At 39.3% G+C, this 22549-nt stretch overlaps 3 protein-coding genes across 3 annotated transcripts in view; 2 read left to right on the forward strand and 1 right to left on the reverse strand.

The window, feature by feature from the left end:
* Positions 1–3587, forward strand: part of LOC111372292 — a 14080-nt gene extending 10493 nt beyond the window's left edge. Inside the window, exons 2-3 of the mRNA XM_022994555.1 lie at positions 2781–2860; positions 3257–3587. Coding sequence (XP_022850323.1) covers positions 2781–2860; positions 3257–3326 — 150 coding nt within the window. The 3' untranslated portion in view covers positions 3327–3587. The remainder of the gene's footprint in view (positions 1–2780; positions 2861–3256) is intronic.
* Positions 3588–4463: 876 nt separating this feature from the next.
* On the reverse strand, positions 4464–6647 carry LOC111372291 (septum-promoting GTP-binding protein 1-like). Its single transcript, XM_022994554.1, has 6 exons — positions 6107–6647; positions 5868–5988; positions 5677–5776; positions 5554–5593; positions 5391–5474; positions 4464–4822 (listed from the first exon to the last, which is right to left on the reverse strand). Exons 1-6 carry the CDS (start codon positions 6437–6439, stop codon positions 4658–4660), a joined length of 843 nt encoding a protein of 280 aa, XP_022850322.1. The 5' UTR covers positions 6440–6647; the 3' UTR covers positions 4464–4657.
* Positions 6648–12296: 5649 nt separating this feature from the next.
* Positions 12297–13907, forward strand: LOC111371991. The gene is made up of 4 exons (XM_022994132.1): positions 12297–12461; positions 12582–12686; positions 12806–12907; positions 12966–13907. The coding sequence occupies exons 1-4, from the start codon at positions 12297–12299 to the stop codon at positions 13905–13907; spliced, it is 1314 nt and encodes a 437-aa protein (XP_022849900.1).
* Positions 13908–22549: the final 8642 nt, after the last annotated feature.

A 22549-nucleotide genomic window follows, 5' to 3' on the forward strand; every position in this document is an offset into this window, starting at 1 on the left:
TCTTCATCATCAAACTTGATTTCAAGCCTCAATAGATCGCTGATGATCTAATTGAACACATTGGTGTGTTGAATCAGATCCGTACCCTCCAACATCTTTAGCCCTACAGCCGCTGCTTTAGATGCAGTTTGTTCGTGAGAGACTTTGACATATAACGACTCTCCAATTTCTCCCAAACCTCCGCCGGAGACTCAACTTCCATGATGTGATACATGATTTCGTCCGCCAAACAAAGCCGAATTGTACCAACTGCTCGCGCCTCGAGCTCTTCCCAATCGGCATCTGACGTACCCTCAGGTTTCTTCCCAGATAGTGCCTTCATCATCCCTTGCTGCGCCAACAAATCCTTCACCCTTCGCTGCCATAATCCGAAGTTCCCAGATCCGTCAAACTTCATCACATCAAATTTTGCAATCGAAGAACTCGCCATCTGAACCTGGCTCTGATACCAGTTGTTGGATTTTATGCGCAATATTAAAGAGATGAAAAACGGAAATCAACAAAAGAATTTTACGTGGTTCGGCGATGTGCCTACGTCCACGAGAGCGAAGCGGAGATTTCTTTATTCTGTTGTGAAAAATAGGGTTACAACATATTATTTATACTAACCCTAATCTGGGCCCATATAAAACTTTAAGGCCCGTACAGAAAATACCCCTGTACCGTACCGCGGGGGCATTGCCCCCGCACCCCCAACCCATTCAACGTCCCTAACAACCAGACAGTGAATTAAACCCGCGTTTGATCCAGGGCCTGTGTTCCGCTCTATATGAGCCACATGTACAACACCAATAATAGACTTAATTATCTTTACTCGACCAATGTTTAAAAAGGCAGCAAGGGTATTAAGGCATTTTTCCTCTGTGAGTCGATGCATAAGCTTAGAGGAGGATTGAGGTGTAAGCCTAAAAAAACAAAAAAATTTAGTTAAAAATTTATAAAATTATACAAAAATAAGAAGAATTTGAGAAAGAAAAAAAATTAAAATCTGAGTGAGAGAAGACGAAATGTAGAAAATAGAAAAATAATTAGCATGGATTTGTCGGAGCTTCCAAGGTTAAAGAAAAACTGTAGTTCATGACTTGGTGCCAAAATAAAAACAAAGAGAGAATTTCAGAAGGGCCTGAGGATAACTTTGTTCACTCATCAAGCTATGGCCAAAGTTTCTACTTCAGGAGCTAGTCAACAACTGATTCCGCTCCTACTATCATAGCTCCAATCTCAAAATCTACCAATAACAGAAGCAACTAAACTAAGCACATCTAATGCTAGAAAGAAATGTTTCAAATGTTTAAGCTTTTGGGCATATTGCCTCTGGTTGTACAAATGAAAGGTTATTGCTTTTATAGAAGATTTCGTGCAGCGACACCATATCTATAAATTTTGAAAGACGATTTGGTAAAGGAAGAAATAAAGACTTCAGTGAATCTCTTGTCATTTGTTTTAGCACTGGATTTGTTTAATACCTGCAACATCTGCTTTAAAAAAATTAGTTGATGGGACAAGCTTAAGGGGCACTAGAGGATTCAACGATAAATGATGACCTTTTTGTTAAAGAGGAAATAGGACTAGAGATTGAATCTTCTTCAATGAGTGCATGATACCGAACTATTTCTTGAAGTAAAAGTGATAACATTTGGTTTCGTCTTTAAAAGGAACGATTTCATCAAGGTATGTTAATCTTCATCCAAAAGCTGAAACCCGTTCAATGTCTAAACATATTAGCAAAATGCATACAAAATTTATCTACTCCCTACTTATGGCGTTGCAAACACATTCAATATTAATAGTCCAGTTTTCAGTGTAGCAGACTTGTATCCTTATTGAGGCACGTTCGAGCCTATGGTGTTGCCATTTTCCATTTCCATTTCTGCAAGTCATGCTTCTTACCCACCCTGTCGGCCTCCTGCTACTTCATTCCCCTATCCAATATCACCTAGAGGTGCTTGAGAATCAGGTTGTTGCTTCGAAAGATGGTGTTTATCGCAGTTTTCTTGTGTGGGAAAGATTGCGTGTCTAGTGATATCACTTGTATTACTTAACAGGGATTTAGCCAGCTTGCTTTGACAATTTTGGATGACTATTTGCAGCTGACTGTAGTCACGTTCTTTTCAGTCTTGAGAAATGATGCAGCATTATGAGTTCATTCAAGACAATATCAGAATTAAGATTACTTTTATTACAAATTATTGTAGTTTTATATATTAAGACAATTTTAGACTTATTGTTTCCTACCTTATTTAGGTTAGGTTAAATCCTTTATATAAAGAGGGTTAATATTTTTTTAAAATTACACTTTGATTTTTGAATATTAAGAAAACTTTTCCCAACCTCTCTTTCTCGCCTCCCTCAATTCTCTTTCCCTCTTCTCTTCCTCTCTTCTTTTCCTCTCCACTTCTAAATTCTCATAAAATTTGGCAGTTTGATTGATTGTTATGTGGTACTGCATCACAGACTGCAATGGGATACTTATTGGACTGGATCCCTTCTGAAAATGTCATCCATCTCACCAGTTGTCTTTAAAGCTTTAGAAAGCAACCTTATCTCCATATCCACACATGCAAGGGTAGATGATTTGAAAAAGTAGTTTATTTGCTAAATTTACTTAATATGAGCTTATCTGTCTGGGGATGATAATATTTTTTACCATAGCAAAATGAATGGAGTTGTTTGGGTCTTAGAGAAATTAGACAGCTGGCTCGGCCTTTCATCATCAGAAAGTAAGTTAAGGTTTGTTCATTTTTTCATTTCCTGACTCTGCTTGCTTTAATATTGTGTAGGCATGCTTTGAAGGGAATCCATTCAAAACAGTTCCAGGGCCTTTCAAGCTATTTTGGCAGTGCATGCGGTCAAAACCTGGGTATGTTCGAGATCAAACTCTTCTGCCTCACATCTGTCTCTAGTCATTACATAATTGAATGTTCTCTTTTCTCAGAGACATTTTAAGTTATCTGAACCCTTGGTAAATGCATTGCCCTAGAAATTGCCAGAAAATTATAAAAAGGCGTTGAATGATTATATTTGGTTATGAGGTGTAGCACCAAGATGATTAGTTGCTAGGAATGTAGAGCCTACATAGGGGTGAAGTGAAGTACTTTAACTTAATCTCTATTAAACTAAAAAATGATAGTTGTGATCTAAATATCTTGTAATTAATAACAATAATTCTCATTAATGTAGGCATGTGCATCTTTCGTTCTATGTTCTTTTATTTATTTTTGGTAGCTGAATATTGAGTTATATAACTGCTATGCAGGGAAGAGCCTACTCAGCCATTCTACTACTTGGATTTGGACCCCCCTACAAGAGAAGTAAAGTTTGAGTAGTGCCTTATCTTAGAATTCCTAAATAAGGTCATCATTTTGTTTTTTAATTTCAGTTCTTCTTATCAATGACTACATTGTGATGAAACTGCTCATAATTCTGAATTTTTATTCCTTGAACGAAAGTGACCATAAAATGATGGTTGATGATCTATCTTAAAACAAAACATGAGATCAATGTCTCCTTTATGAATCAGAAGTTGCGTAAAAGATTATCAATTTTGTATATTAGAGCGTGATAATTATAGCAGGAAGTATTGTCTAGTTCAATGTTCAGTCATTTTGTTGCTCTAGCATGATATCTTTTCATTTGAGTCCCGTCTTTGCTAATTAAGCTGTACTCGCTTTCTGTTCTGCTGTCAATTTTCTATTATGGGGGCAAGGTGAATCGCTTCTTTATTCCTGTGACAAAGTGACTTTGTTGATCTGTGTTCAAAGAAGATAACATGTTTCTAGCCTATCTAAAATTATTTCAAGGGCCCGTCAGAATTAAATCAACATTGAAGTTCACCCTTGAAAATGTTGTTCTTGGAAATTCGCTGATGTCATTATTCACATGGAGCCCAATTGCCTGTCAAACCTAAAGGATGTTTCTTAACGAGAACATAATCACATAATCTGAATTCTTGATTACAGTTGCCCTCTTTGATGCTCTTATAACTTATGTTCAAAGACATGTTTGACAAAGCTTAGAAAGAAGTAAAGCAACTTCTTGTGTTCAAACATGTTTAGTTAATCCACTTTTATTTTCTTAGGTCACTATCAAAAATAAGAAACTTATTTATTTCCCACTTTCTCCCAAAAAAAATAAAAAAACCTATTAATTTCAGGACTTATTTAAATTTTAACTGTAGCCAAACAAATTCTTCAAGTTCATGTCAACATTTTCATCATCTCGAGATTAAGTTCACTTTTCACCGTGGACTTGTAGTCTATGCCTCTTGTGGTCTAGCGCTGCCATTGACTCTCTATTAGTCTTTTGGCTAATGGCTTGGCTCAATTGAGGTCTCGTCCGTCTGCTTGAGTAGTTTCTTCAACATGGAAAACGTTCTTTTTTCATCTCACCATGTAAGAGACATTTTTGTTTTTTTCTGCAAAACATTTTCTAGGTTCTGTCCAATTATGTGCTATTACTTGGAATAAGAACATCAAATAAGCATATGATCTTATTCATCTCATAGTTGTTGAAATACCAAAATGACTATCAAAACAACACAAATTCACTGGTCCTATTTTAACCGTAAGAGATCCAGTGACTGGTTGATACAGTTGTAAACAATTAATTTTATCTACAAATGACAGTCATTGAAAGAAGGGTTTCCATAGGTCAGAAACTAGAAATCAATGATGGGTTCTCCAACGGTGAGATTACGCTCCAAGTTCCATGGTAGATTGAAGAGCTTTGCTGTAATGAACTTGAAGATCTTATTCACGTTGATGTTGTAGGTTGCACTTGAAAAGAACAATGTTGCATTCAGTGCCTTTGCATATGCTCTTGCCTGTTTTCGTACATACAACTCGTGTTAGTATTTTGTATCCCGAATGTTGAGGACTTTTGGTAGTTGGAGTAAAATTAGCAGATGCAAAAAAGACAAAAGACAATTTTTTTTTTTTTTTTTTTTTTTTTTTTTTGGAGTTCGGTGACACGGATTCTGTTTAGGCTGGCCCGAGAAGCTCGTGGTGCGACATATGTGGTAAAACTAAAATTATGAAGAAAAATGAAGGTCTGTGGTGGTAGTGGTCGGTCCAACCCCCTAGCCCACCACTGATCCCTATGGAGGTGCAAGGACGGAGCCCCCACAGTTTGCAGCTGATTTATTATGTATGATATATATTAGGGTTTAATCACATTATGAGATTTGGAGTAGTCGCACATCTTGTAATTATCTTTGATATAGTACATTTCTTCTCCCATGCTTTCTCGTAATGGGCTTCCCGGTAAATATTGTATTCTTGTTCTAATTTCATATATTTTCTATCCTTTTTTTTGAGTAACACTTTTTGAATGGAATCTAAATTTATTTCTTGAATATGTTTCCAATTTAAGATGATGTTTGTGATTTTTACCTGACTTGCGATTGTCCACTGCAAATCTATTGGTAATTGGACGAAATCGTCAAACTTGGTCCCTATTATTACTGGGATTGCCGTCTGCAACATGATCATAGATTCACATGTCATTTAAGAACACATTCTACATAAAAATGCATCATATTTAAATTTGTTTTACCTGATTCCATTGCCTGGCTTGTTGAAACCATGGAATTACACTGTAATCACAGAAACATCCAACATTCATGCAAGTTTATTGAGAATTAATCTTAATATTTTTCTTGATGAATTGAGATGTTACCTGTTCAAGGTGCACCGACTCGTGAGATCGAACATAAATAACATTGCTACTGAATCTTTACAGGCTGCTGGAATGTTGTCATCAGCTGTAGAAACATTTCCTGCATTGTTTAAAATGCAATCGAATGTTGGTACCCAAAATTCTCTCTTGGTATTTTATTTATTAGAAATTATGTGAATTTTGTTGCTTACCTCCCACTTCCCAGATGCTATAAGAAATGTGTGCTCCTTTCACACACAATGTTTTGTCCACCTGATTCATTCCTGTCATTGCAAATTCTTTAAGCCCTTTTTCTCTCCCAGCATATTTGGTCTTCAACATAAACAAATGAAACCAACATCAGACACATTTAGCAATTTGATAAAAGTTTTATAGTCTACAAAAATGTTTTCATATGTTTTGGTATGTTAGAATGGACAGAGGTACTAACCAGAAAACTTGTCTTGCCAATCTGACCATCACCCAAGAGACTAATTTTCAAAGAGACTAGATCTGATGAATCCCTGTCGGGATTGCAGCAGCAGCGTAGTGTCGAGGCCATATCCGTGGAGGACAAGCCAGCACTACCCCCCAGAGGTGATGAAGAGAAAGAGACGGTGGTTGCTGCGGTTGACAATTGTCTATACAGAACGGATGACTTTCCGATCCAGCAAGCAAGAAATCGTTTCCAAATCGAGTTGAGATACCACCGGAGAATCGAGACCCGCCAGAGGATTCTTCTCTTGATATTGAAGTGAAACATTTTTCGGCAAAGCTGAGTCATTTTTACGTTTATGTCAAGAGAGATGGCCTCAGCAACTTCCTTTGGCCATAGAAGTGGAATAGCTTTGCCTTGCCTTGTACCTCTTTTGATGTCTCCCTAATTGTGGGGTGCATTCTTCTTTATCATTAAGAACTCAGCAAAATTTTAATGGACATTTGGTAAGTAATGGTGGCCTCGTCATTCTGGACATGAGTTGACCGATATATTGTGGGTACCCCACATTAATTGCATTCTAAATTATCGTTCCATCACTTTATCTAGAATTTGACATATAAAGACGTGGCGGAACTAACTTCGCTACATCCATTGCTTGTTTTTCTAAGCTTATTTTTCTTAAAATAATCATTTTTTAATGAATAAAGTTGAAAATAAGTAAATTCAAAATAACTTCTATTTAAGTAATTTTTAAGTATATGTGCCACTTGTAAAACGTTGTGTGAGGGGGCGCATGTTCTTTAAAGATTGAACCCCAACTTTGAGAGTCCTCACCGTCCCGTCTCTAGAGTTTTGTGAAGGCGCATGTTCTTTGATTCGATGGAAAGCAAATCATGCTGTACATGGTCTTGCAAAGTTAGCTCTTTATCAATTCAATTATCTTGAATGAAGCGGTTGTGCTACTAATGGCTAATTTCTTTGAAAACAATGTTGAGTCGAGCTTGATCAATAAAATTGTTTTTATTTGTGTCAAAAATCACATTGTATGTATTACGATCAAGGTTGTATTTTATGTTAACTTTTTATTCAAATATTATCAATTTTCTATTCTTTTCTATTAATTGTTGATATGTATTTACAAATCATGTGTGAATGTGTGATGGAAAAACTTGTCTGGATGTAGATTTTGCCGGGTTTTTACTATTTTGTAATGAATCTTCGGCAGAAAAAGTGGATCAAAGTCTTGTCGTTTGGTGGCTATGTATGATTCTCGCGCACACAGAAAAAATCTTTGGCGATTTGTATGGGAGAGAATTGAAATGAACCACACACGTACACCCCAAAATCTGGTATGCTCTCACATAATTCCATATTCAATTTTCAATGATTTGGGTCCACGTAAGTCATCATCCCATTAATATTATTCATTTTGAGAGAGTTTAAATCTATTTTATTCCTCATTATTTTTTTCATCTCCAAGATTCATATTCAATACCTCTGCCTTATTAGACACTTAAATTGAATATTACCATCAATGATACAAAATGTTTTGAATTCGAATTTTGAGAGATGACTCTCCCCAAATAGATAATATGTACGAGTTAACGGCTTATGCACAGATCCAAATTGTTACAATATGTGTCCACTTCACTATATGTTGTTCAGTAATCGAGGCATCGAATTGTTTGATTGACATTTTTTCAAAGAAGTGTAATATTTATTAAAATTATAGTTCCAGTGTCGTTTTCGAATACAAAAAGTTTGTTAAACATTTATTTAATTCCACCGAAAAATCATGCATGTGCTCATCAATAATTACATATTCCTTGTAACGAAGAAAAAGAAACCAATGTTCTCCATGATTAGGAACCAAGTCCTTTTTAGCCGGCTGAAATGACATTGTCTCTTAGATATTTACCGTGAGCCAGGGAATTAGTGATCCAAATCAAATGTCAATTTATATTATATGAAAAAGGTGGGCCATTAACCAATTAATGGAATGAAAGATATTTTGGGTTGCAACTGCAGATTCACCACAAGAAAATGTTGCTGTCATGAATAAAATTATTTACGTGGATAATAAAACCATCATAAATAATAAAATTTTATGAAAAAATTTTAACTTCATCTTCGCAAGTATCTTTTTATCATCAATAGTAAGACCTACGTGTGTTAGTGTAATTGACTACGAAATAGCATAGATACACAAAAAAAATTAGGGAAAATTGCAGCAGCGATCTTTTAACTTTTTTATTTTTTGTAGACTTTATCCTAACATTCATTTTGTGCCATTCACAGTCCCAAACCTTTCAAAATAATACGCATTTGAAGTCCAAATGATTGTTAATTAACCAAAGAAGTCAAAATCTAATCAATTATGACCAAATTAAAAAAGGTAAAATGGTAACTTTGTATTTTTTCTCACATTAAATAACTTAAAAATAAAATTAAAAAACCAAAAAAGAAAATTAGCCCATCTTCCTCCCACTCTACTCTTCCCTATTCCCACCCACATCGACTGCCAACATTGCTACATAAAGGCCAGACACAATCGCTTCTACCCACACATTGTCAACGTCGTCGCCCAAAGGCAGCAACCATCGCTACAAAAATCAAAGGCACTTCTTCATTAGATTTCACAAAATTGCTCCCAGCAATCTTCACTGTTCCAAGAAAAGTGCTTCTTGGCTGTCGAAATCCACAATCACATATGCACTAGCCGTGCCTTGGCTGTCTTTAGGCATGAGATTCTTGGCACTGCACACTTCCACAATCAATTTTCTGCTTGCCATGGATTTTGATTTTTGCATTAATTTCTTGATCTTGAAACAAGGAAAAAATGGAAAAAGAAATTATGAACGGTGTATTGCTCTTTTGGTACTGATGACTCAAGTTTGGTTACCCTGAACTCGACTTCATTTTGCCCACAAATCTCGACCTTGACCTATGACCCCCGAGTTGATCTTGGCGTGTCACGCCGGTATAAGGTCGGGGTTATTATCTAATTCAACCTTACCCATCGACTTAATCTCCAAAAAGTAGACCCCATCTAAATCTACTCCTTCCCTAATTAGAACTCTAACAAATACACTTCTAATTAAACTCCAATCCCTAGCCCTAAGGGGAAAATGATTCTTTCACTAATAGAATCCTTCTACAGCTCCCCCACCAACACCTATAAATACTTGGCCAAAGCTCAACATCAAGGTACGCTTTTCATTGCTGCAAATTCAAAACCTTCTCTCATCAATCTCCCCGTCCGATTTAAGCATCGGAGGGGCGACGAGAACACATCTCGTTGCCTTTTGTTTCAGGTATCGGAAGACTGTTCGTGCTCATTTGTGAAATCTAAGTTCGGAGTTCAAACCACAAATTCGCGGTCTATCAGGTACAATTTTTGGTAGCATCCTTGGCGCCGTCTGTGGGAATCGCTACCAAAAGCCATGGTGAATACACGATCAGGTCTTCCACCAGTAAGCTCATTCACTCCAAATCTTCCCCCTGAAGATCATCCTGTCCCTCAAGAGGAATCATCAGAGATGGCAGTACCACCACCGGCTGTCATTATCGCCGGAGCTTTCGAAGAGCTCCGCCAAAAAGTTACCACATTGACTCAGTTATTAAGCCAAAGGAACTCACACCCATCGTATACACCGACACCGGATGGTGATCTTATGGCAGCTGCTCAAGTTTGAGCTCCACAAAACATTCCTGATAACGGTGTTGGGACCTCGGGTGTACCTCCTATGACCGCGGCCTTAAGGGCAGTAACAATAGAATAAGGTGAATTTGCCAGAATCATCCAAGAAGGTATTGCCGTGGGACTAGCACAGAAATCAAAGGGAGCAACAGGCTTTACCCCTAGCACTCCCTTTACTCCTGAAGTATTGTCCTACCCCCTTCCGAATAGGTTCAAGTATCCCAGGATAAAGGAATATGATGGGACCATCGACCCTATCAACCACCTCAATATATATACCGATGTCATGAACTTACAGGTTGCACCTGACGCTGTAATGTGCAAAGCCTTCCCTCAAACTCTTACAAGCGCAGCTAGAGATTGGTTCTCCACATTAGAGCCGAGCTCTATCACTTCGTTCGCAGACCTAGCTGATAAATTCTCCGCTTTCTTCGCAAGCAGCAAGCGAATCAGGAAAATAGCGGCGTCACTTATGCAGATGCGCTAGGGGCCCAATGAAACATTACGCAATTTCATGACCAGATTCAATAAAGAAAGACTTCAGATTCCAGATCTACATATTACAGCTGCGGTCTCAACTTTGACGTACGCCATAAGATGCGAAGAATTCAAGATGTCTTTGTCAAACCCCCCAAAGTTAGTAACTGACCTCCTCACTCGAGCTGAGAAATACATCAATATGGAAGAAACTCTAGCCCCAAGAAAGGACGCTTCACCTTTACTTAGGCCGGATAATAAGAGACCGCGTGAACCCAATCAATGAGAACACACTTCCTTGCCTTTTGTTTCAGGTATCGGAAGACTGTTCGTGCTCATTTGTGAGATCCAAGTTCGGAGTTCAAACCACAAATTCGCGGTCTAATTATTCCCTTGAATACATCAAGGTCCAACATCCTGATGGAGATCAAGGACCTCAAAGAGCTTAAATGGCCTCCTAGAATGCGGTCATTACCTGAAAATAGAGACAGAACCAAGTACTGTGACTTTCATCGGGGCCACGGACATACCACTGAAGGCTGTTTGGCTCTGAAGCAACAAATTGAGGCTCTCATTAGGAGGTGTTTTTAAGGCTCTTACACTAGCCATGAAAAATGCCCGAGGAACAATCAGAACAACGTACAGGAAGGGCGTGGTAGTGAACCGCCAACTGCAGGCACGATTAACGTTATTATCGAAGGAACAGCTTCAGGAGGAGACACTAACAGTGGACGTAAGTAGTATGTTAGACAGCTTCCAGCCTCCTCCAATACAAATCTTGCTCATACGGAAGATATCACCTTCGGGTCGAAGGATTTGGAAGGAATATCCTTCTCCCATGATGACGTCCTAATCATATCAGCTATCATAGCTAATTTCGAGGTCAAGAGGATTCTTGTGGATAACGGAAGTACAGCTAATGTTCTGTCTCATGAAGCTTTTGTTCAGATGGGTATCTCAGTAGAACAACGCAAGCCTGTTAAAACACCCCTCCAAGGATTTGGTGGCGGGGTCATTACTCCTGAAGGTATTGTTGGATTACCCATGACTTTGGGATCTGAAGGTCGGCAGGTAACCCATATCATAAATTTCGAAGTTGTCTGAACACCGATGGCCTACAACGCCATTCTGAGGAGACCATTGCTAAATAAAATCAGAGCTGTTATCTCAACTTTTCACCTGGCGATGAAGTTCCCCACATGTAGTGGAGTTGGAGTCGTCCGAGGAAGCCAAACCATGGCATGCCAGTGCTATGTGACTAGTGTCTGAAAAATGAAGGGAGATGTCATGCAGCTTTTAGAGCTCGAGCCTGGTAGGAAGGTGACAGTAGGACGTGATCTTGATTCAACCATCATGGCTAAACTCATAAGTTGTCTCTCCCAAAACCAAGATGTATTCGCTTGGACAGTTGAAGACATGCCGGGAATTAACCCCGAGGTTGCAGTACACAGGCCCAATGTAAACCCCGGAGCCAAACCTATCAAATAAAGGAAAAGACAGTTTGCACTGGAATGACGCGAAGTAATACGAGAAGAGATTGCCAAGCTCTTTAATGAACAATTCATCCGAGAAGTGCAATATCTTGATTGGCTTGCCAATGTAGTTCTCATGAAAAAGGCTAATGGAAAGTGGCGAGTTTGCATTGACTTCACTGATTTGAACAAAGCATGTCCAAAAGATAGCTATCCCCTACCCCGGATTGACAGCCTCGTTGACAGCACTTCGGGTCACAAATTGTACATCTTTTTGTATGCATTCTCAGGGTACCATCAAATTCCAATGGCCACAGAAGATCAAGAGAAGACCTCATTCATGGCCAATTCAGCCATCTATTGTTATAAGGCCATGCCATTCGGGTTAAAGAATGTGGGGGCTACATATCAGAGGCTAATCAACAAGATCTTTGCTGATTTGATTGGAAAAACCATTGAGACTTACGTAGATGACATGGTGGTCAAAAGTAAATAGGTGGATGATCATATCACTGATCTCGAAGAAGTGTTTTCCACGCTGCGAAAATACAACATGAAGCTTAACCCAACAAAATGTGCCTTTAGGGTATCATCAGGAAAGTTTCTAGGTTTTATGATCACAAATAGAGGAATAGAAGCCAATCCTGACAAAATCCGAGCCCTAATATCTATGGAAGCCCCAAAGAGCAAAAAGGACATCCAAAAGCTTACAGGTCGGGTAGCAGCATTGAACATATTTGTCTCTCGGGCAGCGGACATATGTTTCCCCTTTTTCAAAATCCTAAGAGGCAACTAGAGCTTTGAATGGAATGATGAATACGATCTAGCCTTCCAACAGCTTAAGCAAACTTTAGTTGTACCTCCGGTTCTTGCCAACCCAGAGCCTGGTGATACTTTGTTCCTTTACTTAGCTATCTCTCGAAATGCCGTAAATGGGGTGCTAGTAAAGGAAAAAAGAAAAGTGTAGCAACCCATCTACTATGTCAGTAAAGTGCTTCTTGACACCGAAACTCGATATACCCTTGTGGAACAGTTAGCTCTTGCCTTGATAGTAACTGCTAGAAAGTTGCGGCAGTATTTTCAATCTCACCCCATAATAGTTCTCACCAATCAACCACTCAAGCACATACTTTAGATGCTAGATGTTTCAGGAAGGTTATTAAGGTGGGCGATCAAACTTGGCGAGTTTGATATAGAATTCAAGCCTTGACCTTCTATCAAGGCACAGGCTCTGACCGACTTCATAGCTGAACTCACTCCAAAACCACAAGGGCCCGAAATAAAAAACCTGAACAAGACCTCAAAAACCTGGGGGATATTTATCGATGGGGCGTCAAACAGCTCGGGCTCGGGGGCCGGGATAATTATCATCAACCCGGACAAGGCCACTGAAGTTCAATGCGGGCTTAAGTTTGAGTTTGAAGCAACCAACAACGAAGCTAAATATGAAGCTGTGGTCATTGCTCTCGAACTTGCTAGAAGTTTGGAATTAGAGCATATCAGAGTCTTTAGCGACTCACAGCTCGTTGTTGGACAGATCGAAGGATCCTTTGAAAGGAAAGCTGAAAAGATGAGCTTGTACTGCCTAAAAGTGCATGATCTTCAGAGACAATTCACAAGTTGTGAAATATTGAAAATAGCAAGAGCAGATAACTCCAAAGCTGACACACTATCCAGACTCATTTTCATGAGGATAGATGGACTCGACAGAATAGTACACATCAAGATTGTCACAGAGCCTAGCATAAACGCGAAGCCGAGCGTCATGGACATTGACCATGAGCCTTCCTGGATTGATCCAATAGTTGAGTATATAAGTAATGGAAACCTACCTCCTGGCCCTCGCGCCGCAAGGAGTATTTGGGCCAGAGCTGCTAGGTATTGTATTATCAGAGGGGTGTTGTTTCGAAGAAGTTTCACACTCCCTTATCTGAGATGCCTCAAACCTTCCAAATCTCTCCAAGCCCTGACTGAGGTTCACGAGAGAATATACGGAAATCACCAGGGAGCCAGAGCCCTTGCCTACAAATTAATAAGGTATGGGTACTACTGGCCAACTATAAAGAAAGATGCAGCTAAATATGTCAAAAGGTGCGACAAGTGTCAGAGGTTTGGTAATGCTATACATGCCCCTGCAGAAGAGTTGACCTCTATCCATTATTAGGCACCATTTGAAAAATGGGGAGTAGACATCCTTGGACCTTTCTCCATGGCCCGATGACAGTTAAAATTTGCTGTGGCATCAGTTGAGTACTTCACAAAGTGGGTAGAAGCCGAATCCCTAGGTTTGGAATACCCAAAGTACTTATAACGGATAATGGAAGGCAATTCGACAATTCACAATTCAGAAACTTCTATGTCAATCTCGGGATTGACCATCGTTTGATGTCAGTATCGCATCCTCAAAGTAATGGCCTTGCTGAGGTAACAAATAGGATCATACTTTAGGACCTTCACACTAGGATTGAAAACACAAGAGGTGACTGGCCCGATGAGTTGCCCTCCATACTATGGGCATATAGAACTTCTTATAAAATAGCAACAGGCGAGACTCCTTTCATGTTGGTCTTCGGCTTAGAGGCCACTATCCCCGTCGAAGTCAGTCTCCCCACTTTGAGGAGAGTTGAACTCGGCATGGAGGACCAAACAACCGAACATCTTGACTTACTTGAAGAAGTAAGGGAGCAAGTTTCACTAAGAGCTGCTAGTTACCAAAATAAAACGACAAAGTACTTTAACACTAAGGTCAAGTTACGAGAATTTAGGAGTGGCGATTTGGTTCTAAGAAGAGCAGAAGCAGCTGGACACCCACCAGGTAAACTTGGAACGGTATGGGAAGGGCCATTCGAAGTCATACGAAGGATCAAATGCGGAGCATACAGCTTTAGAGACACTTCAGGAAATCCACTCCCAAGGCCTTGGAATGCAGATAACCTAAAAATATATTACAAGTAGAATAGCAGTAGTGTCGTACTAGGGCATGCACGCCCACCTTATTTTTATTTTTCAGTAGCTCGGGTTTATGCACCCTTGAGCATTTTGTTTTCAGTAGCTCGGGCTAAGTACCCTTGAGCACCTAATAATATTCAAGTTTCTTTCTACTAGCACTCCTTAAACTCTGGCGTCACGACGTGCTTCGGGCATGTAGCCAACTCGTTAACATTAGTGTAATGATGTGCTACGGGCATGCAGCTACTAACTCTGGCATAATGACGTGCTCCGAGCATGCAGCCAACTCTTTAAAGTTAGCATAATAACGTGCTACGGGCATGGAGCTAATAACTTCGGCGTAATGACATGCCTCGGGCATGCAGCCAACCCCGTGCTCTAAAAGCAGTAACATTGGGTTTGACATACAAACCCGAGGTCATGAACCCAGACCTCTCTTACATTTAAAAATCAACAATGGCTAAGTTTGGGGTCGGGCCTCTTCGCATGATAAAGATCGAACCCGACCCCCTTTGCGACCTAGAAACAGTCTCGAAGACCATATGTGACAATAACTCCATATCATGATTGCGACTTGTTATTTAACAATCGAATTCACAGGAGGCAGATCACACACGAGCCCAATGCCTTTTGCACGACAAGACAAATAATCTAATAGTAGGTTCCTCGAGCCTAAAATACCCAAGTTGTAGTCAAGTAAATAGTTCGAACTCATCATCTGGGTTATTTAATGACTTACAGGCCCTAAGCTCGATCTTGATGAGTACATTAAGAATCGAGCTCAGAAATGACTGATGTTCAATGTCGAAGTGTTGATCGAATTCAAAAGCGTTGTGTAGTGAATGAAAACACGAGCTTGATTAAATTAAAAACAAACACAAGTAATATGCATGAACATTCATCGATTAAATTAAACACAAGTAATATGCATGAACATTGATCGATTAAATTAAAAACAATGTAATGTGCACGAACATTCATCGATTAAATTAAAAAACAAAAGTACTGAGCCTAGTTCGGGCAATATTACAAAAAGTTTCAAAACATCAGGGTTAAGGACCTAATCTATATCTACGACCCTGACATTGTCTCCTTGATCGCCAGTCCCGGCGTCATCTCCATCACCATCATCATCATCCTCACCATCCTCCCCGACCTCAGAGGTCGAAAGTTTGAGCTCCCCTGCAAGCTCGTTCACTGTCTTCAAATCCTCGACCAGTGATTTTAAGTCCTCAGGGACCTTCGTGTGGAGATAAGAACGGGCAAGACGAAGTCCATAATGGTAAGAGCCCGACCCATACTGTCCCGATAGGGTCCCAAACTTGTCAGACTTCTTGAAATCTTCAACAGCCTGAGCTCGAGCCTCATCACGAGCCTTCGCAAGCTCTTCCCCAAAGCACCTCTGGGACTGGAGAAGCTCAAGCTTAACTTCGTCGACCTCAGCCTTGAGGTCAAAGCCTCCAGTGTCTTGACCCCTTCATTAATGTTGACCTCCTTCTCGTACCTATCAACAAGGTCCTTCACAAGGGCACACTCCGTATACTTCTCGAGGGCACTGTCCGAAATAGGCTCGAAGCTTGAATTCACGACGCCCTAACACCCCCGAGCTCGATCTTGATATTTCGACGTCCTATGAGATGTTGAGGTTGGGCTTCTTGACTCAAAGATTGACCCTTAGGAGGTGCCGGGCTCTCAAGATCCACTATAGGCACCCTAACATCGGCATGCCTGGCCCTCTTTTTCCCCTTTTTTGGGACCGGGGCTTTGGACGTTGGCCCCTTGGCCTTATGATGGACATTAGCCAGCAATTTGGAAGGATTAAATGACATCTCTAGATCTGCAAGAAACAAATCACAAGGCATTTGCACGATCTCGACATCAGGAATACGATGACAAAGCATAAAAAGCAAAAGACATACCCTCGAGGCCTTTAACATTTGAAAGGTCGAGGGTGTTATCCTCAAGCAAATAATCGATCTTCTCTGCCAAGGGGTCATGGATAACTAACCTTATTTTGTCCCTCTCTAGAACCTCAAAATACGCCTGACCCTCATTAAACCTATCCTTACCAGGGATCTCCCACCTCGGGCTAAAAGGATGGTCAGGATCTTGGGGTTTTACAAAGAAAAATCTCTCTTTCCAACACCGAAGAGAGCTTGGGGTCTCAGGTGTCCTAAAGCCCCCCTTGGTTGACAAATACACAAAACAATTGAACCCTGACGAGTATTTCATATCGTACACCATCCTCAGAAGGTCGAGCCTAGGCTCAATATCGAGGCATCTACATAGTATAAAGAAATAGACCAACAGCCTCCAACCGTTAGGGGCCAACTGGCACGGACACATATAGAATGAAGTAAGGAAGTGGATAAAAAAGGGGTAAAGAGGCCACTGCATCCCAGCTTTAAGGGCATCCCTAAAAGACGTCATCTCTCCCTCTCGAGCTCCTAAGATATCTTCGGCGCTCTCGGGAACCCTAACATCACAAATGGGCATCACCCCGAACTCTCTAGCTATCTTAATAATTACATGTTCCTTGTAGGTGGTCGGATTCTTTGTATAAGTCAGTACCACCTCCCCTGGAGAGTGCAAGCTAACAGGAAAAGCCAGGGTGACAAGATCTCGACTTTGGTCACCCGGAGTTTCGACAACCATACTTGGGGCAGTAGGGTTCTCATTATCCCCAAGCTCTTAGAAGGCCTACTACTGCTACTATTACTTGATCCCTTACTATTACTACTATTACCACCACTACTACTACTGCTCGACATTACTCTACTCAAATAATTAACAACTTAAAGGCTCGAACTCTTACCTTAATGGCGATCGCTCACAACCCACTATCCCTGAACTCGAGCTTCTTTTTACAGAGAGTGGAGAGTAAAAAGTGAAAATGAATAGTGGGGGGTATTTATAGGGGTCATGGGCATACCAACAGTTACTTAATCTAAACCCTTAAAATATGACACGTGGCAAACATCCAAGTTCGAGCTCTGACAACCAGCCACATGACAGACACGTGACACAGCAGATCTCCAACAGGTAAATGATAGGTGTCGAGGTCGATATTAAACCACAGCATCCTTTTTGCATCTCAATCCGAGATCGTAGATTCTGCACGATCTACAGCTTAGATGCACGGGGGCCTATGATGGCTCAGGTTTGGTTACCCCGATCTCGACTTCATTTCGGCAACAAATCTCGACCTCGACCTATGACCCCCGAGGACACGCCGATATAAGGTCGGGATTATTATCTAATTCAACCTTACCCATCGACTTACTCTCCAAAAAGTAGACCCCATCTAAATCTACTCCTTCCCTGATTAGAACTCTAACAAATACACTTCTAATTAAACTCCAACACCTGGCCCTAAGGGGAAAAGACTCTTTCACTAATAGAATCCTTCTACAGCTCCCCCCACCAACACTTATAAATACTTGGCCAAAGCTCAACATCAAGGTACGCTTTTCATTACTGCAAATTCAAAACCTTCTCTCATCAATGTCCTCGTCTGACTTAAGCATCTGAGGGACGACGAGAACACACCTCGTTGCCTTTTGTTTCAGGTATCGGAAGACTGTTCGTGCTCATTTGTGAGATCCAAGTTCGGAGTTCAAACCACAAATTCGCGGTCTATCAGGTACAATTTTTGGTAGCATCAGGTACAAATACAAAACACGAAATACAAGAGTGAGGAATAAGCTTAGAGAGAGACCATAGAGATTTATAGGGACCGTTGAGTAACAAGACAATGGTGATGGTGGTGGTGGGAGATCGATGTTGGTGGTCGTGAATGGTTATCTGGTTTTGATTGGGTGGAGGTGGAGGTGGAGGTGGAGGTGGAGAAGAAGGTGGGATGCAGGGTGTGTTGGGGGTAGAGTGAGAGGAAAAGGGTGGGAGTAGGGGTGTGGTGGTGTCCAGTGGATGGCGGTCGACGGTCCTCTACCACTGGTTGATTTTCACTTGTTTGGACGACGGTCTCCAGTGGGAGGAAAAAAGTGCCTCTTTTTTTAATTATTATTATATTTATGGTTTATTTATTTAATTTTTCAACTTATTTAATGGTAAAAAAATGTAAAGCACCATTTTACCCCTTTCAATTCAATCAAAATTGGTCAAAGCCCACTTTTCTTGATTAACTAACGATCAAATGGATGGATTCTATCCATCTGGAATTTAGATGCATATTTTTAAAAGGTGGGACCATGAATGGCACAAAATAAATGTTAGGATGAAGCCTGCAAAAATTGAAAAGATTACGAACCGCTGCTACAATTTTCCCAAAAAATTATTTGTGTTAAATATTAATTACATCAAACTTAAGCACCCGAATACACCAACAATTGAAATTCGTTTTTGCATTGTAACACTTCTCTTCATAAGAAACACAGCTCCAGGTCCATTACTCATTTGGCTAGAATTTTCTTAACATACAGTCTAGAAAAGTTAGTATTTGAAAATTCATCGTTTTTTAATACATGTGTAATACAAAATCCTATTTTACTTATAGTGATTGAACCATCTTTCTTGAGAACCCTGCTGTGTGTATAGAAGAGGTATTCACAGAATCCATCTAGATCACACACAGCAGCTGACGGGTGGATTTTTTTTTTTTTTTTTCCTTTTGTCTTTTTGCACTATTTTATTCAAATGAAATTCACCCCCATGTGAGCGTTCTGTATTGTTTCTGTGAAATTATTTTTATACAAATGGAAAAACCGCTTTCTTGAATATAGGCGTTAGCTTTGTTAGGTTAGCAAGTGTGGTGTTTGGCTGTATCCCATCGTCAACAGATATTGTAACAGGTTTGCTCATCTTCAGTTTTTGAGTCAACACTCTTTTCCTATGAAATATAAATTAGAGCCAAAGAAGAAGTTTAAAGGAATACTTGAAAGAAATAAAAACAATACAAGAATAGTTTTAAGAATTTATTTAGGAAGTCGTTACCTTAGAAAAAGAGAACATACAATTTTCTACAATAATCAAGAACCAGATTCACATCACCTTCTCCTCTATATGCCCATTCCAGAGCGTCTTTCGCCTGCAACACTACCGCCATTCACTGCTTACAAAAAATATATCAAGGATGCCATTGATCTCTGTCTTTTCTATCACAATTCACAAAGCTGGATAAATTTTGAAAACATCAAGTCTCAAGTTCAAGCATAGAACTTTCATCGAAAAGAGAAATAAAAAACTATATCAAGGATTTGTAGAATTTTAACACACAATGACACACACTTCGAGGCACTAGTATAAAAGGGAAAGTCGCATAATTAGGTTTACACTGGCAAAGATCAAAATATATCATCACTGAAATTAAAAATCTGAGAATAATAATTCATGCACGTTTATTAACAATTGCAATCATTCATCGTTTAAGTTGAAGTTCAGTTACACATTGTTGTTTTATAAACATTATTGCGAAAGTTCGTCAAAAAAATTTGCAAAAAAAAACGAACATATCCTATAGAGAGATATTTATACTTCATATACAATATTATCAGGATTCACAATCTATATACTACAATTTCGTATGTGCCATTTCTAGAATTAAGTTATGTGAAGTGTAATTTCCAGAAGACGCTCGTCAAATATCAGTATGGTAATTGCTATTTCTAAAACCATGGTAGCTGAAGTGTGCTTTCTTGACACTTGACCAAATATGTTATTTGTTTAACGCTAATGAAACGATAGTAGGTAAATTGGATTTTCCAACAATGTTTTATGTAAAGCCGAATTACAATTTATATAAAGGGCGTGTTTGGTAAACTTCCCTTCATAATATTCTCAATTTGGCTCGTAGAATTACCTTGAGAAGGTTATCAGACAGGAGTTTACTTTGCCTCGAATGGGTGCAAATGTAGAAGCAATATCCCAAATTCATGCCATGAGAAATTCTTCAACATGGAGGGAGAAGAAACATCAAAGTGCTATAGCTTGTTTGGGAGAAATTATAAGTTGCTGAATAATAAGTTGATAAAAATGATTGGATAGTAGTTGAGGGTCATATAAAATGTATGGTTTGACTCTCTTGTTGGTGTAAGATTAGAACTCTAATAGCAACTGATGCATCTCGTATAGGTGGATTTGCTGAAGCTACTAAATCTTGTACTTCCATGTCTACTTCTTCCGAAGAATGAAGTACAGTTTTGGGAGTTAAATCACCATGAATTGCGAGTCCATTGATTTCAATTTTTCCCCTGAACTATTACCTGAATGTGCAGTAAGATGCCCACTTGAGGGAACATGTCCAGCAGTGAAGGCACCGTCACCATAAGATTTAAAATATGTCATGGTTCGAGGAACTACGATGGGTAAGTAAAAGATAAACAAAAGTAAATCAAATAAAAACACAAGGGCTATATCCCAAAATGGACTTCACAAAATTTCTATCAAACCTCATTTATATCCTCTTACTTTACTAAGCATTCTTAAGTTTACAAACAATCAAGGCACTCAAGAAAATAATGTTGGAAAATTGGTTTAATTAGTTGGTTTGATCAACTTTTGACAAATTATTTAAGTGGGTACTGTTAGTTGGATAAAAGATTTATTTGGCCAAGTGTATTCTACTCCATAAGTAGATTAACGTATTTATTTATTTTCTCAAACTAATTAAGGATGAATGAGAAATTAAGGCCAAAAGATAACCACTTGAAGTTGAATTAAATTGGAAATAAAAATTGGTGAGAAATTGAAAAAATGCCAATCTTATATAGGAAAATTAGAAGAATAAAAACCACTTTATATTGTTCAAATTTGGGATTTTGGGTTTGGCCCCAAGGTCTACCAATAGTCTTTGACAAGAAGAGGATCTACATGCTAATAGGTTAAGCCAAATCTCACAAACGTGCCGTCGTTGTCCGTCCGATTGGCACGAGTTGTGGGCTTGGACTTGGGCCAATTTGGAATATGTATTTTTGGTAAATAATATTTGAATTATATTATTTACTTCCCCAAATTTTTCTGTGCGCGACACGTTGCATCTTCTAGAAATTGGCTGTTGATTGTTAAAACTGACACGACCTGTCTCAAATCATCCCAGTGGACTCATAACGTGATGTGCGCCGATTATAGATGCTGACTAGATGTCGAATCTATCACCAAGGTTGACTATGAGTTACTACAAAAGTGCGTCAAAATCAAATGCTATGTAAAATATAATGAGATGGGTCCAAATTATTTACTTTATGTCTCATCAATATGAGTTTTTAACACTCAATATGTCGTGTGGCTCTCATTCCGAAATCATTTGGCTCTTCTAGTTAAAAAGAATCAATTACTACCTGTAAGAAAATTACGGGAAAATATATAGGTTGATAGCTCAGAGAGTGGAGAAGTTCGAAAATAATTATACCTTTTCATTTAAACATTTTTCTCATACATAGACATGAAGCTCATATTGTTTAGTAATTCACACGATAGCCTCATAAAATTTATAGCCAAAAAAAGAGACATTCTCATAATTGTGTAAATATCATCTCATATCCACGATATAATCATCAGCTGATATCTATACCATCACCTCATTACATCACATGTGATTCACCAAAAATGTACCATCTGATTAAAATCTGTAATTTGCCTCTCGGGTTAAGAACTTTTGCCACGGGCCTTTGGCCCCCTCCGTGAACCAAAGTTGATTTTAAAGACCTTTCATTATCAATTCTAGAACACGATCAAGGCCCCTCAGTGAACTATATGTATACGGTCGAGACCCCTTCATCCTCGGTCCAAGACTCCTCAGTGTAGTATGGAACACGGCCAAGACCTCTCTGTGAATTAAAGGAAATATATAATCATGGATACTTTTCTGGCCGATTTCAATATCACATATCTCACATACCAAAC

Source organism: Olea europaea, chromosome 23 (assembly GCF_002742605.1).
Source record: "Olea europaea var. sylvestris chromosome 23, O_europaea_v1, whole genome shotgun sequence".
Classification (NCBI taxonomy): domain Eukaryota; kingdom Viridiplantae; phylum Streptophyta; class Magnoliopsida; order Lamiales; family Oleaceae; genus Olea; species Olea europaea.